Genomic DNA, 14,819 nt, shown 5'->3' on the forward strand with positions numbered 1-14,819 from the left:
CCAATTTGTCAATAAACTTCATATAAAAAAAAAAAAAAAAGACACCCAGTTGGAAATTTTGTTGTATAAAAAGAAAATAATCAAAAAGAAAAATTCCAAGGGGACTCTGAGACAGCAGAAGAAGGAATGAGTGAACTTAGAGACACGACAACAACATAAACGAATTGAACAAGAGAAAGAAAAAAAGATTACAAACAACTTAACGGTGTCTATAGGATATCAAGAATACCAACATATGTGTAATGGGAGTCTAGAAAAAGAGCCAAGATAAGCACAGAAAAAAATATAGTTAGAAATAATGACTGAAAGCTTTCCAATTTTTATGAAACGCATTGACACACTAGATACTCAATGAACTCCAAACAACATAAACACCACCAAGCACTGCAAAGTGTATCAGGTTTTACTCTACTTGTAAGCTAACAGTTTCATGGATGCTGACAGAAGATACAAAATATCTGAATCAGAGACAAATGATATTCTATTACCCTCAGCAACAGCAGGAGCCAGAGTATCAGCACTTGTGCTAGTATTTCTAAGCCCCAGTTCCTACACAGTGACACAGGTCCAAGAGATACAGAATACAGCATGTTACATAAGAGGAACCCTGAGCTCTTGAATCTTTTTTGATGACCAGTAGGCCAGGTGACTTTTGTCTAAAGGGAGATATTATTACTATTATAGTAGACAGTAAACAACCCTGCTCCTCTTTGCCCCAGATGGAGACACTACTTCTATATTCCAGGGTTTTGTTCTACATAAACATTTTTAAAATAACAGAACAGAACAAAAGCATCTGGTTCTTCTACTCCCAAGACATGCAAAAATGTAAAAGATCAATAGAGAATTATCTTTCTACAAACACAAAGAGATACTTGACTAGACATGTCTTATTCAAAGTGTTGTAAAACAAAGGTAAATAAGGTGGGAAAAGGCTAGAAAAAAAAGGATTCATCACATAGAAGAGAACAACAATAGAATTAAAGGCTGACTTCAAATCAGAAAACCTGGAAGCCATGTAACATATTCAAAGTACTTTAAAAAATCAAACAAGAAGTTCATATGCAGCAAAACTATCTTTCAAAAATGAAAACATTTTGGGAAAAAGTTTAGTAGTTTTGCAAAAAATTAAGTATAGACTTAGCATATGACCCAAAAATTCTACTATTAGGTATATACACAAAAGGAGTAAATATTTAAGTCCACATAAACACTTATAAATACTTATGGCATTATTATTCACAACTGCAAAAAAAGTGGGAACATCCAAAATGTCAATTCAACAGATCAATGAAGTGTGATATATCCATAAAATATTATTCAGCAATAAAAAAGGAATACAGTTCTGACTCATGCTGTAACAGAAGAATCTTGCAAATATGTAAAGTGAAAGACACTGGCCACAAAAGACTATATACATTGTATGCTTGCATTTTTATGCAATGTTCAAAACAAGAAAACCTATAAAACAAAAGTGATTGCCTAGGACTAGGGGAATGGAAAATAGAGGGTGACTGATAATGTGAACAAATTTTTTGGGGGGTTATGAAAATGGTCTAAAGTTAGATTATGGTGATGGTTGCATAAATCCGAATATACTAAATACGATCCAAATTATACACTTTAGAGAGGTGATCTGTATGGTATGTGAAATACCAGCATATGTCAGGGTTTGTAAGATATATAATAATATATATGACAATACAACCATAAATAATGGGGCTAGAAAGAGAATGCTATTAGGGCAAATTTTCCATTCTTTATTGAAACTAAGTTACTATGAATTGGAAAAAGGTTGTGCTAAACACATCAAATAATCCTTAGACCTACCAATAAGAAAAAATTTTAAATACAACAAATAATAAGAATTACACACAAAAAAAGACATTATATATACATACATATATATATATACACATAACGTATAGCAAATGATTAGTGCAAATCCAAACACATTAATAATTAAATCAAATATGAAATCACTAAACACAGGAAGGGAGTAAATAAAGGAGCATGACATAACACTGTGTTGCCTACAAAACAGACAATCCACACACACTGAAAGTAAAAGCATAAAAAGGTATGATGCAAAGAGTAATCATAAAAAAAAAATAGAGTAGATGTACTAATAATATTCAAAAACAGACCTGAAGTCAGGAAATATTACTAAAAATGAAGAATGATGTATCATAATGAAAAAAGTCAATTAAGAGGAAAATATTACAAATACATAGGAACATAACAACAGAGACCTGAAGTACATGAAGTAAAAACTGACAGAACTAGAAGAAACTGTAGTTGGAGATTTCAGTACTTTAAAATCTTAATAATTACTAGAACTAGAAAGTGAGTAAGACAGGTTTTTTTGAAGACCCGAGGTTTGAAAGATACCATCAACCAACTTAACCTAAGTGGTATTTACAGAACATTCCATGCAATAATAGAATATATATGGGGCGCCTGGGTGGCTCAGTCGGTTGAGCGTCCGACTTCAGCTCACGTCACGATCTTGCAGTCTGTGAGTTCGAGCCCCACGTCGGGCTCGGGGCTGATGGCTCAGAGCCTGGAGCCTGCTTCTGATTCTGTGTTTCCCTCTCTCTCTGCCCCTCCCCCGTTCATGCTCTGTCTCTCTCTGTGTCTCAAAAATAAATAAACGTTAAAAAAAATTTTTTTAAAAGAATATATATTCTTTTCCAGTATCTGTGGGACATTCTCCAGAAAGACCATGAGCTAGGCAATAAAAAGAGTCTCAATAAATTTAAAAGAACTTAAATCACTAAAAGGAATTCTCAAATCACAATGGAACTAAATTAGAAATCAAAATGGAAAGAGAATTAGGAAACCCCAAATACTTGGATATTAACACAAAATAACCAATGAGTCAAATTAGAAACACAAAAAGTATTTTGAGCTCAAAGAAAATTTACAAAAGCATCTGAAAATGTACGGAATAAAGCTAAAAATATGCTGTGTTAGAAATGTACAGCTGCAAACACCCATAATGGAAATGGAGGAATGTATCAAATCAATAAGCTGCCACCTTAAAAAACTAGGAAAAAAAGAGTAAAAAACCTAAGCAACAAAGGATGGAAATAACAAAACACCAACAGAAATAAATGAAATAGAAATAGAGAAAAGAGGAAAAATATCAATTTAAAAAACTGTGGTTCTTTGGGAGAAATAATAAAAACACCAACAGAAATAAATAAAATAGATTTCAGGGAAGATGGTGGCGTAGGAGGACGCTGGGCTCACCGTGTCCTTCTGATCACTTAGATTCCACCTACACCTGCCTAAATAACCCAGAAAACCGCCAGAAGACTAGCAGAACGGAGTCTCTGGAACCAAGCGCAGATGAGAGGCCCTCGGAAGAGGGTAGGAAGGGCGGCGAGGCGGTGCCCCTCCACGGACTGGCGGGAGGGAGCCAGGGCAGAGGAGCGGCCCGCCAGCCAAGCAGAGCCCCGAGTCTGGCTTGCAAAAGCGGAGGGGCCGGTGGAGTGTGTTCTGACAGCAAGCGGGACTTAGCATCTGGGAGGTCATAAGTTAACAGCTCTGCTCAGAAAGTGGGAAGGCTGGAGGACAAAGGGAAGGAGAGTTGCTGAGCCCCCGGACGACAGAGCTCAGCTTGGCGGGGAATAAAGGCGCTCGCCAGTGCCATCTCCCTCGCCCATCCCCCAGCCAAAATCCTAAAAGGAACCAGTTCCTGCCTGGGAACTTGCTTGCACCAAGCAAACACCCAAAGCTGTGCTTCTGTGGAGCCACCACTCCGGGCGGCGGGTCTGACTCCCTCCCGCTGCCACAGGGCCCCTCCTGAAGCAGATCATGGAAGGAGAATCCAGCTAAGCCTGCCCCTCCCGCCCCATGCACCTTGCCTATCCACCCCATCTAATACATCAGATCCACAGCACCACAAGCCTGGCAGTGTGCAAGTAGCTCAGACGGGCCATGCCACCCCACAGTGAATCCTGCCCCTAAGAGACTGGAAGAGAAGGTACACACCAGTCTGACTGTGGCCCCAGCGGTGGGCAGGGGGAAGACATCAAGTCTGACTGCGGCCCCACCCACCAAAGAAAGTTATTCAAGACAGCACAGGGGAAGTGCCCTGCAGGTCCGCACCACTCCAGGGACTATCCAAAATGACCAAACGGAAGAATTCCCCTCAAAAGAATCTCCAGAAAATAACAACAGCTAATGAACTGATCAAAAAGGATTTAAATAATATAGCAGAAAGTGAATTTAGAATAATAGTCATAAAATTAATCACTGGGCTTGAAAACAGTATAGAGGACAGCAGAGAATCTATTGCTACAGAGATCAAGGGACTAAGGAATAGTCAGGAGGAGCTGAAAAACGCTTAAAACGAGATGCAAAATAAAATGGAAACGACCACGGCTCGGATTGAAGAGGCAGAGGAGAGAATAGGTGAACTAGAAGATAAGATTATGGAAAAAGAGGAAGCTGAGAAAAAAGATAAAAAAATCCAGGAGTATGAGGGGAAAATAAGAGAACTAAGTGATGCACTAAAGAGAAATAATATATGCATAATTCATATTCCAGAGGAGGAAGAGAGAGGGAAAGGTGCTGAAGGTATACTTGAAGAAATACTGAGAACTTCCCTGAACTGGGGAAGGAAAAAGGCACTGAAATCCAAGAGGCACAGAGAACTCCCTTCAGACGTAACTTGAATCGATCTTCTGCACAACATATCATAGTGAAACTGGCAAAATACAAGGATAAAGAGAAAATTCTGAAAGCAGCTAGGGATAAATGTGCCCTAACATATAAAGGGAGACCTATAAGACTCATGACCAATCTCTCTTCTGAAACTTGGCAGGCCAGAAAGGAATGGCAGGAGATCTTCAATGTGATGAACAGAAAAAAATATGCAGCCGAGATTCCTTTATCCAGCAAGTATGTCATTTAGAATAGAAGGAGAGAAAAAGGTCTTCCCAAACAAACAAAAACTGAAGGAATTCGTCACCACTAAACCAGCCCTACAAGAGATTCTAAGGGGGCTCCTGTGAGACAAAGTACCAGAGACATCGCTACAAGCATAAAACGTACAGACATCACAATGACGGTAAACCCATATCTTTCTATAATAACACTGAATGTAAATGGAATAAATGCGCCAACCAAAAGACATAGGATATCAGAATGGATAAAAAAACAAGATCCATCTATTTGCTGTCTACAAGAGACTCATTTTAGACCTGAGGACACCTTCAGATTGAGAGTGAGGGGATGGAGAACTATTTATCATGCTACTGGAAGTCAAAAGAAAGCTGGAGTAGCCATACTTATATCAGACAAACTAGACGTTAAATTAAAGGCTGTAACAAGAGATGAAGGGGGCGCCTGGGTGGCGCAGTCGGTTAAGCGTCCGACTTCAGCCAGGTCACGATCTCGCGGTCCGTGAGTTCGAGCCCCGCGTCAGGCTCTGGGCTGATGGCTCAGAGCCTGGAGCCTGTTTCCGATTCTGTGTCTCCCTCTCTCTCTGCCCCTCCCCCGTTCAACCTCTGTCTCTCTCTGTCCCAAAAATAAATAAACGTTGAAAAAAAAAATTAAAAAAAAAAAAAAAGAGATGAAGAAGGGCATTATATAATAATCACAGGGTCTATCCATCAGGAAGAGCTAACAATTATAAATGTCTATGCGCCGAATACGGGAGCCCCCAAATATATAAAACAATTACTCATAAACATAAGCAACCTTATTGATAAGAATGTGGTATTGCAGGGGACTTTAATACTCCACTTACAGAAATGGATAGATCATCTAGACACACGGTCAATAAAGAAACAAGGGCCCTGAATCATACACTGGATCAGATGGACTTGACAGATATATTTAGAACTCTGCATCCCAAAGCAACAGAATATACTTTCTTCTCGAGTGCACATGGAACATTCTCCAAAATAGATCACATACTGGGTCACAAAACAGCCCTTCATAAGTATACGAGAATTGAGATCATACCATGCATACTTTCAGACCACACAGCCATGAAGCTTGAAAGCAACCACAGGAAAAAGCCTGGAAAACCTACAAAACCATGAAGGTTAAAGAACACCCTACTAAAGAATAAGTGGGTCAACCAGGCAATTAGAGAAGAAATTTAAAAATATATGGAAACAAACAAAAATGAAAATACAACAATCCAAACGCTTTGGGATGCAGCAAAAGCAGTCCTGAGAGGAAAATACATTGCAATCCAGGCCTATCTCAAGAAACAAGAAAAATCCAGGGGCACCTGGGTGGCGCAGTCGGTTAAGCGTCCGACTTCAGCCAGGTCACGATCTCGCGCTCCGTGAGTTCGAGCCCCGCGTCAGGCTCTGGGCTGATGGCTCAGACCCTGGAGCCTGCTTCCGATTCTGTGTCTCCCTCTCTCTCTGCTCCTCCCCCATCATGCTCTGTCTCTCTCTGTCCCAAAAATAAATAAACGTTGAAAAAAAAAAATTTAAAAAAAAAAAAAAAAAAAAAAGAAACAAGAAAAATCCCAAATACAAAATCTAACAGCACACCTAAAGGAAATAGAAGCAGCACAGCAAGGACAGCCTAAACCCAGCAGAAGAAGAGATAATAAAGATCAGAGCAGAAATAAACAATATAGAATCTAAAAAACTGTAGAGCAGATCAACGAAACCAAGAGTTGGTTTTTTGAAAAAATAAACAAAACTGACAAACCTCTAGCCAGGCTTCTCAAAAAGAAAAGGGAGAGGACCCAAATAGATAAAATCATGAATGAAAATGGAATTATTACAACCAATCCCTCAGAGATACAAGCAATTATCAGGGAATACTATAAAAAATTATATGCCAACAAACTGGACAACCTGGAAGAAATGGACAAATTCCTGAACACCCACACTCTTCCAAAACTCAATCAGGAGGAAATAGAAAGCTTGAACAGACCCATAACCAGCGAAGAAATGGAATCAGTCATCAAAATCTCCCAACAAATAAGAGTCCAGGACCAGATGGCTTCCCAGGGGAGTTCTACCAGACGTTTAAAGCAGAGATAATACCTATCCTTCTCAAGCTATTCCAAAAAATAGAAAGGGAAGGAAAACTTCCAGACCCGTTCTATGAAGCCAGTATTACTTTGATTCCTAAACCAGACAGAGACCCAGTAAAAAAAGAGAACTACAGGCCGATATCCCTGATGAATATGGATGCAAAAATTCTCAATAAGATACTAGCAAATCGAATTCAACAGCATATAAAAAGAATTATTCACCATGATCAAGTGAGATTCATTCCTGGGATGCAGGGCTGGTTCAACATTCACAAATCAATCAACGTGATACATCACATTAATAAAAGAAAAGAACCATATGATCCTGTCAATCGATGCAGAAAAGGCATTTGACAAAATTCAGCACCCTTTCTTCATAAAAACCCTTGAGAAAGTCGGGATAGAAGGAACATACTTAAACATCATAAAAGCCATTTATGAAAAGCCCACAGCTAACATCATCCTCAATGGGGAAAAACTGAGAGCTTATTCCCTGAGATCAGGAACACGACAGAGATGTCCACTCTCACCGCTATTGTTTAACATAGTGTTAGAAGTTCTAGCATCAGCAATCAGACAACAAAAGGAAATCAAAGGCATCAAAATTGGCAAAGATGAAGTCAAGCTTTCACTTTTTGCAGATGACATGATACTATGCATAGAAAATCCGACAGACTCCACCAAAAGTCTGCTAGAACTGATACATGAATTCAGCAAAGTTGCAGGATACAAAATCAATGTACAGAAATCAGTTGCATTCTTATACACTAACAATGAAGCAACAGAAAGACAAATAAAGAAACTGATCCCATTCACAATTGCACCAAGAAGCATAAAATACCTAGGGATAAATCTAACCAAAGATGTAAAAGATCTGTATGCTGAAAAGTATAGAAAGCTTATGAAGGAAATTGAAGAAGATATAAAGAAATGGAAAAATATTCCATGCTCATGGATTGGAAGAATAAATATTGTCAAAATGTCAATACTACCCAAAGCTATCTACACATTCAATGCAATCCCAATCAAAATTGCACCAGCATTCTTCTCGAAACCAAAACAAGCAATCCTAAAATTCATATGGAACCACAAAAGGCCCCGAAAAGCCAAAGTAATTTTGAAGAAGAAGACCAAAGCAGGAGGCATCACAATCCCAGACTTTAGCCTTTAAACTCAAAATGGATAAAGGACCTGAATGCGAGACAGGAAACCATCAAAACCCTAGAGGAGAAAGCAGGAAAAGACCTCTCTGACCTCAGCCGTAGCAATCTCTTACTTGACACATCCCCAAAGGCAAGGGAATTAAAAACAAAAATGAACTACTGGGACCTTATGAAGATAAAAAGCTTCTGCACAGCAAAGGAAACAACCAACAAAACTAAAAGGCAACCAACAGAATGGGAAAAGATATTTGCAAATGACATATCGGACAAAGGGCTAGTATCCAAAATCTATAAAGAGCTCACCACACTCCACACCCGAAAAACAAATAACCCAGTGAAGAAATGGGCAGAAAACATGAATAGACACTTCTCTAAAGAAGACATCCGGATGGCCAACAGGCACATGAAAAGATGCTCAACGTCGCTCCTCATCAGGGAAATACAAATCAAAACCACACTCAGATATCACCTCACGCCAGTCAGAGTGGCCAAAATGAACAAATCAGGAGACTATAGATGCTGGAGAGGATGCAGAGAAACGGGAACCCTCTTGCACTGTTGGTGGGAATGCAAATTGGTGCAGCCACTCTGGAAAACACTGTGGAGGTTCCTCAGAAAACTAAAAATAGACCTACCCCATGACCCAGCAATAGCACTGCTAGGAATTTACCCAAGGGATACAGGAGTACTGATGCATAGGGGCACTTGTACCCCAATGTTTATAGCAGCACTCTCACCAACAGCCAAATTATGAAAAGAGCCTAAATGTCCATCAACTGATGAATGGATAAAGAAATTGTGGTTTATATACACAATGGAGTACTACATGGCAATGAGAAAGAATGAAATATGGCCTTTTGTAGCAACGTGGATGGAACTGGAGAGTGTGATGCTAAGTGAAATAAGCCATACAGAGAAAGACAGATACCATATGTTTTCACTCTTAGGTGGATCCTGAGAATCTTAACAGAAACCCATGGGGGAGGGGAAGGAAAAAAAAAAGAGGTTAGAGTGGGAGAGAGACAAAGCATAAAAGACTCTTAAAAACTGAGAACAAACTGAGGGTTGATGGGGGGTGTGAGGGAGGGGAGGGTGGGTGATCGGTATTGAGGAGGGCACCTTTTGGGATGAGCACTGGGTGTTGTATGGAAACCAATTTGACAATAAATTTCATATATTGAAAAAAAAAGATATTTTATATAAGCCTCATGGTAACCACAAAGCAAAAAACCTATAGCAGTTACATAAAATAACATATAAAAAAAAATCAAAGCATACAGATACCAAAGACATCAACAGAGGAAAAAAGAGAGTAGGGTAAGAAACAAGAAGCAAGAGATCTACCAAACAACCAAAAACAAACAAACAAAAACAAAAAATAAAAACAAACAACAACCAAACAAATAACAAAATGGCATTGGTAAAATGGTAAGACCTTACCTAGTAGTAAGTATTCTAAACATAACAGATTTAATTAGATTTAAATCTAATTAATTTTAATCAAAAGACATAACAATGGGGCTCCTGGGTGGCTCAGTCAGTTAAGTGTCCAACATCAGCTCAGGTCATGATCTCCCAGTTCATGGGTTCAAGCCCCACATCGGGCTCTGTGCTGACAGCTCAGAGCCTAGAGATTCAGATTCTGTGTTTCCTCTCTCTCTCCCACTTATGCTCTGTCTCTCTCCATCTCTCAAAAATGAAGATTAAAAAAATTTTTTTAATTAAAAAAGACATGGCATAAAAAAAGACATACAGAGAGTGTAAAGGGATAAAAGCAATCCCTTTAATAAAATGGAAATCAAAAAATAAATAAAAGCAGGGTGGTTATATTAGACACAACAGAATTTTGGGGCGCCTGGGTGGCGCAGTCAGTTAAGCATCCGACATCAGTCAGGTCATGATCTCGCGGTCCGTGAGTTCGAGCCCCGCGTCGGGCTCTGGGCTGATGGCTCAGAGCCTGGAACCTGCTTCCGATTCTGTGTCTCCCTCTCTCTCTGCCCCTCCCCTGTTCATGCTCTGTCTCTCTCTGTCTCAAAATTAAATAAAGGTTAAAAAAAATTAAAAAAAAAAAAAAAGAACCACTCACGATGATCAAGTAGAATTATCCCAGGATGCAATGATGGGTCAACGTATGAAAATCAATCAATGTAACATATCACATTAACAGAATGAAAGAAAAAAATAATATCATAATCTCAATAGATGTATAAAAGGCATCTGACAAAATTCAACATCCATTTGTGATTAAAAATTCTTAACTAATTAGACACAGAAGGAAGATATCTCAACTTAACTAAGCCCTTATATATCACAAACCCAGAGTTAACATCAGACACAACGGTGAAGAATGAAAGCTTTTCCTTTAAGACTTGGAACAAGACAAAGCTGCTCCTATTAAACATAGGAAAGGAAAACTCTAGGGGTGCCTGGCTGCCTCTTGATCTTGGGGTCATGAGTTCAAGCTCCACATTGGGCACAGAGCTTACTTTAAAAAAAGAAAAATATATATATATATACACATACATATATATATGTATGTATATATATATATATATATATATATATATATAACATTAAAAATTCATTAAAAATAATAAAAGCTTTTAAAAAACTGAAAATTCTAGGGGTGCCTGGATGGCTTAGTCGGTTAAGTGTTCGACTTCAGCTCAGGTCATGATATCACTGCTTGTGGGCTTGAGCCTTGAGTCAGTTTCTATTCTGACAGGCCAGAGCCTGAAGCCTGCTTCCGATTCTGTGTCTCCTCCTTTCTCTGTCCCTCTCCTGCTAATGCTCTCTCTCTCTCTCTCTTTCTCTCTCTCTCAAAAACAAATAAACTTTAAAAAAAATGTTTTAAATGCCTAAAAATTATAGCTACAGCAATCAGGCAAGAAAAAAATAAAAGTATCAATTAAAAATGAAAAAGTAAAATTGTCTCTATTTGCGGATAACATGGTTTATATATAGAAAATCCTAAACACTCAAAAAATATTAGATTTAATGTATTTAGTAGAGCTGCAACATACAAAAGTGACATATAAAACCAGTAGCATTTCAATACACTAACAAAGAATTTTCTGGGAAAGAAATAAAGAAATTGATCCAACTTACAATAGCATCAAAAACAATAAAATGCCTAGTAAATAATTTAATCAACAAGATGAAAGATCTCCACTCTGAAAACCATAAAACACTGGTAACAGAAATCAAAGAAAACACATTTAGACAGGAAGGTATCTTGCATTCATGGGCTGAAAAAATTAATACTGTTACAACATCATTACTACCAAAATCCAGCTATAGATCAATGCTATCCCTATCAAAATTCAGTAGCATCTTTTATAGAAGTAAAAAAGCACATTTAAACTTTATATGGAATAACAAATGATTCTCAATAGCCAAAGAAATTCTGAGAAAGAACATCAAAGCAGAATTTACCACACTTCCTGATTTATAGTTTACTATAAAACTATAGTAATCAAAACAGTATGGTACTAGCATGACAGCAAGTAAACCAATAAAACAGAATCAAAAACTGAGAAATAAACCAAAGCATTTTACGGTCAACTAATATTTTACAAGGGTGCCAAGAATACTCAGTGGAGAAAAGACAAGTCTCTTCAGTAAATGGTGCTGGGATCACTGGATATTCACATAAGAATGAAACTGAAACCCTATCTTATGCCACTCACAAAAATTAACTCAAATGGATTAAAGATTAAAATGTTTAAGACCTGACACCATAAAACTCTAGAAGAAAACTTAGGGAAAAAACTCCTGGACACAGTCTTTGGAAAGGATATTTTTTTGGATAGGACACCTCAAGCACAAGCAACAAAATAAAAAATAAACAAGTGTGACTACATCGATCTAAAAAGCTTCCATTCAGCAAAAGAAACTATCAATGAAATGACAACCTGTAGAATAGAATATTTTCAAACAAACATATCTGGTAAGGGTTTAATATCCAAAATATATAAAGAACCTATACGACTCAAAACACACATACACATACACACACACACAATCCAATTTAAAAATGGGTAAAGAACATACACAGACATTTTCCCAAAGTAGATATAAAAAAGATCAAAGATACATGAAAAGATGGTCAACATCACTAGTCAGAAGGAAAATGTGAAGTAAAACAACAATGAACTATCATTAGAGGGGTCATCATCAAAAAGACGACAGATAACAAATCTTGCTACGGATGTAGAAAAAAGGTAACACTTGTGTATTCAATGGGGGACTGCAAACTGGTAGAGAGACTATGGAAAACAGTGTAAGGTTCATCAAACAATTAAAAATAGGACTACCATATGATCTAACATTCCACTTCCAGGAATACATCCAAAGGAAATGAAAACACTAACTCAAAAAGATTATCTGCACATCCACATTCATAGCAGCATTATTTACAATACCCAAGACACAGAAACAAACTAAAGTCTCCACTGATGAATGGACAAAGAAGTGAAAGAGACAGAGAGGAGAGAGAGAGAGAGAGAGAGAGAAAAGAGAGGAGAGAAGAGAAAAAGAAGAGAGGGGAGACGAAAGAGAGAGAGAGAGAGAGAGAGAGAGAGAGAGAGAATATGGAATACTATTCACCCATTAAAAATGAGGAAATCCTGGGATGTCTGGGTCACTCAGTCGGTTGAGCATCCAATTCTTGATTTCAGCTCAGGTCATGATTCCTGGGTTGTGGGATCAAATCCTGCATTGGACTCCACACTGAGCATGGAGCCTGCTTGAGATTCTCTCTCTCTCCCTCTGCCCCTCTCCCCTGCTTGTGCACTCTCTCTCAAAAAAAAAAAAAAAAAAAAAAGATAAAATCCTACCATTTGCAACAACACAGATGAAAGTTGAAGGCATTACACTAAGTGAAATAAGTCAGACAAATACTGCATAATCTCACTTATATATGTAGAACCCAAGAAACACAAAACCCAAACTCATAGAAAAAGATATCAGAAATATAGTTACAAGAGGCAGAAGAAAGAGAGGGAGTTGAAGGAAGGGGGTCAAAAGGTGAAAAAACATGATGACGATAGCTAACACTGCTGTATGATATACAAGAAAGTTGTTAAGAGAGTAAATTCTAAGAGTTCTCATCATGAGGAGAACTGTTTTTTCCTTTCCTTTTCTTCATTCTTTTATTTACACTGTATCTATATGAGATAACAAATGTCAGCTGAACCTATTGTGATAATCATTTTACAGAATATGTAAATCAAATCATCCTCCTGTATATCTTAAACTTATATGGTGATGTATGTCAATTATTTCTCAATAAAAGTGGAAGAGAAATAAAGAATAAAATTAAAAAAGAAAATGCCTTTCAAGAATCATGATCCCTGGGGAAGTTTTACCTAATTCTTCCATAGTAACTGTCAAATCTTTCTTTTAACATGTATTTAAATACTTCTACAACAGAATTTAGCAAAAGGCATTGTAATTGCAGGCTTATTTATTAGTTGCCAATACTAGTATATGAGCATCTATAATTATTTGCCGAGTAAAATAATTTTAGGAGTATTTAATGTCAAATGAAGTTATCAACACCCTATTCTCCCTCTTCTGTAACGTTAACAAGGCAGACACTGGTTCCTGGTTACTAGTTCAAATACTTCCCCAAGTGATAGCATCAGTCTCTCAACACTAGACAGAACACTGTAAAGAAACATTCCTAAACAATAATTTTGCTCAGAATACAAATTCAAACGGCAGCTAAACACACCTTTTAATCCATTCCCTGGGTGTTTAGTCCTATTAAACCAATATCCACTCCCACAAAAACAGACACAATGTAGTCCACTCATCATTTCCTCAATTTACTTTTAGCTTTTAATTCTCTCACTCTCTTCAATCCATTTTCTCCCTTGTAACTTTCTTTTAATCTCTGTACTTACTTCACTTTTCTATCTTACTAGTAAATTTATTTTTCTTGAACTCATCTATCTCTGCTCTTTAAAAGGAAACATTACTTTCTCCCTCTCTCTACTTTTTCATCACATTGCAACACAGAACAAAACTTGTTCTCCCTCTCCTTTATGACCGGGCCATGACATAAGAAAGATAACATAGACATCTAAGTCTGATTATTGGGCTCCACAAATATAATTACATTAATAGGAAGTCAAAGTAGGTGTCTGTTTTCCTTAATTCTGCTAATAAAATCACTAGTTTACTTTTGCCAAATTCAGCCTTACCATTCAAAAAATAAAGACCAGATTTTCATCATAAAGCATGTAACCATGAAGAAAACCATAAAATAATTAAATGTTGACATATTTGTAATAATTAAGCTCCACTTTATTACTGACCACAAAAACAATACAGTCCCCAAAAATATAAGTTTCAATGGCAAAAACAGAGTAAGATTTTAAGGTAAAATATAAATGGATATAAAAGAGATTACCTTCCTTCATTGACAAGTTCAATAAAAGCAAGGCCTGCATTCTTCTGGATAGAATTCTGCCACTCCTAAAAAATAAAAACAAAACAAACAAGAAAAAAGGCAGAAAAGAGCTGAACAAATAATACTCAGTAGATTAATTTTTTAAAACAACAATTATAAAAAACATCACCCATATCAATTTCATACCTTAGCCCTTAAAAGGAAAAGTTTGGTTAAATGT

General features: G+C 37.3%; 1 protein-coding gene across 1 annotated transcript in view; it reads right to left on the reverse strand.

Moving 5' to 3' along the window:
- LRBA (LPS responsive beige-like anchor protein) overlaps positions 1–14,819 on the reverse strand; it is a 792,976-nt gene that overhangs the window by 485,738 nt on the left and 292,419 nt on the right. The window contains exon 35 of the mRNA XM_047092315.1: positions 14,600–14,664. Within this exon, the coding sequence (XP_046948271.1) occupies positions 14,600–14,664 (65 nt within the window). The remainder of the gene's footprint in view (positions 1–14,599; positions 14,665–14,819) is intronic.

The sequence above is a fragment of the Lynx rufus genome, unplaced genomic scaffold (genome assembly GCF_022079265.1).
Source record: "Lynx rufus isolate CCGP_SWC_20201006 ecotype Redwood Valley unplaced genomic scaffold, mLynRuf1.p SCAF_3, whole genome shotgun sequence".
Lineage (NCBI taxonomy): Eukaryota > Metazoa > Chordata > Mammalia > Carnivora > Felidae > Lynx > Lynx rufus.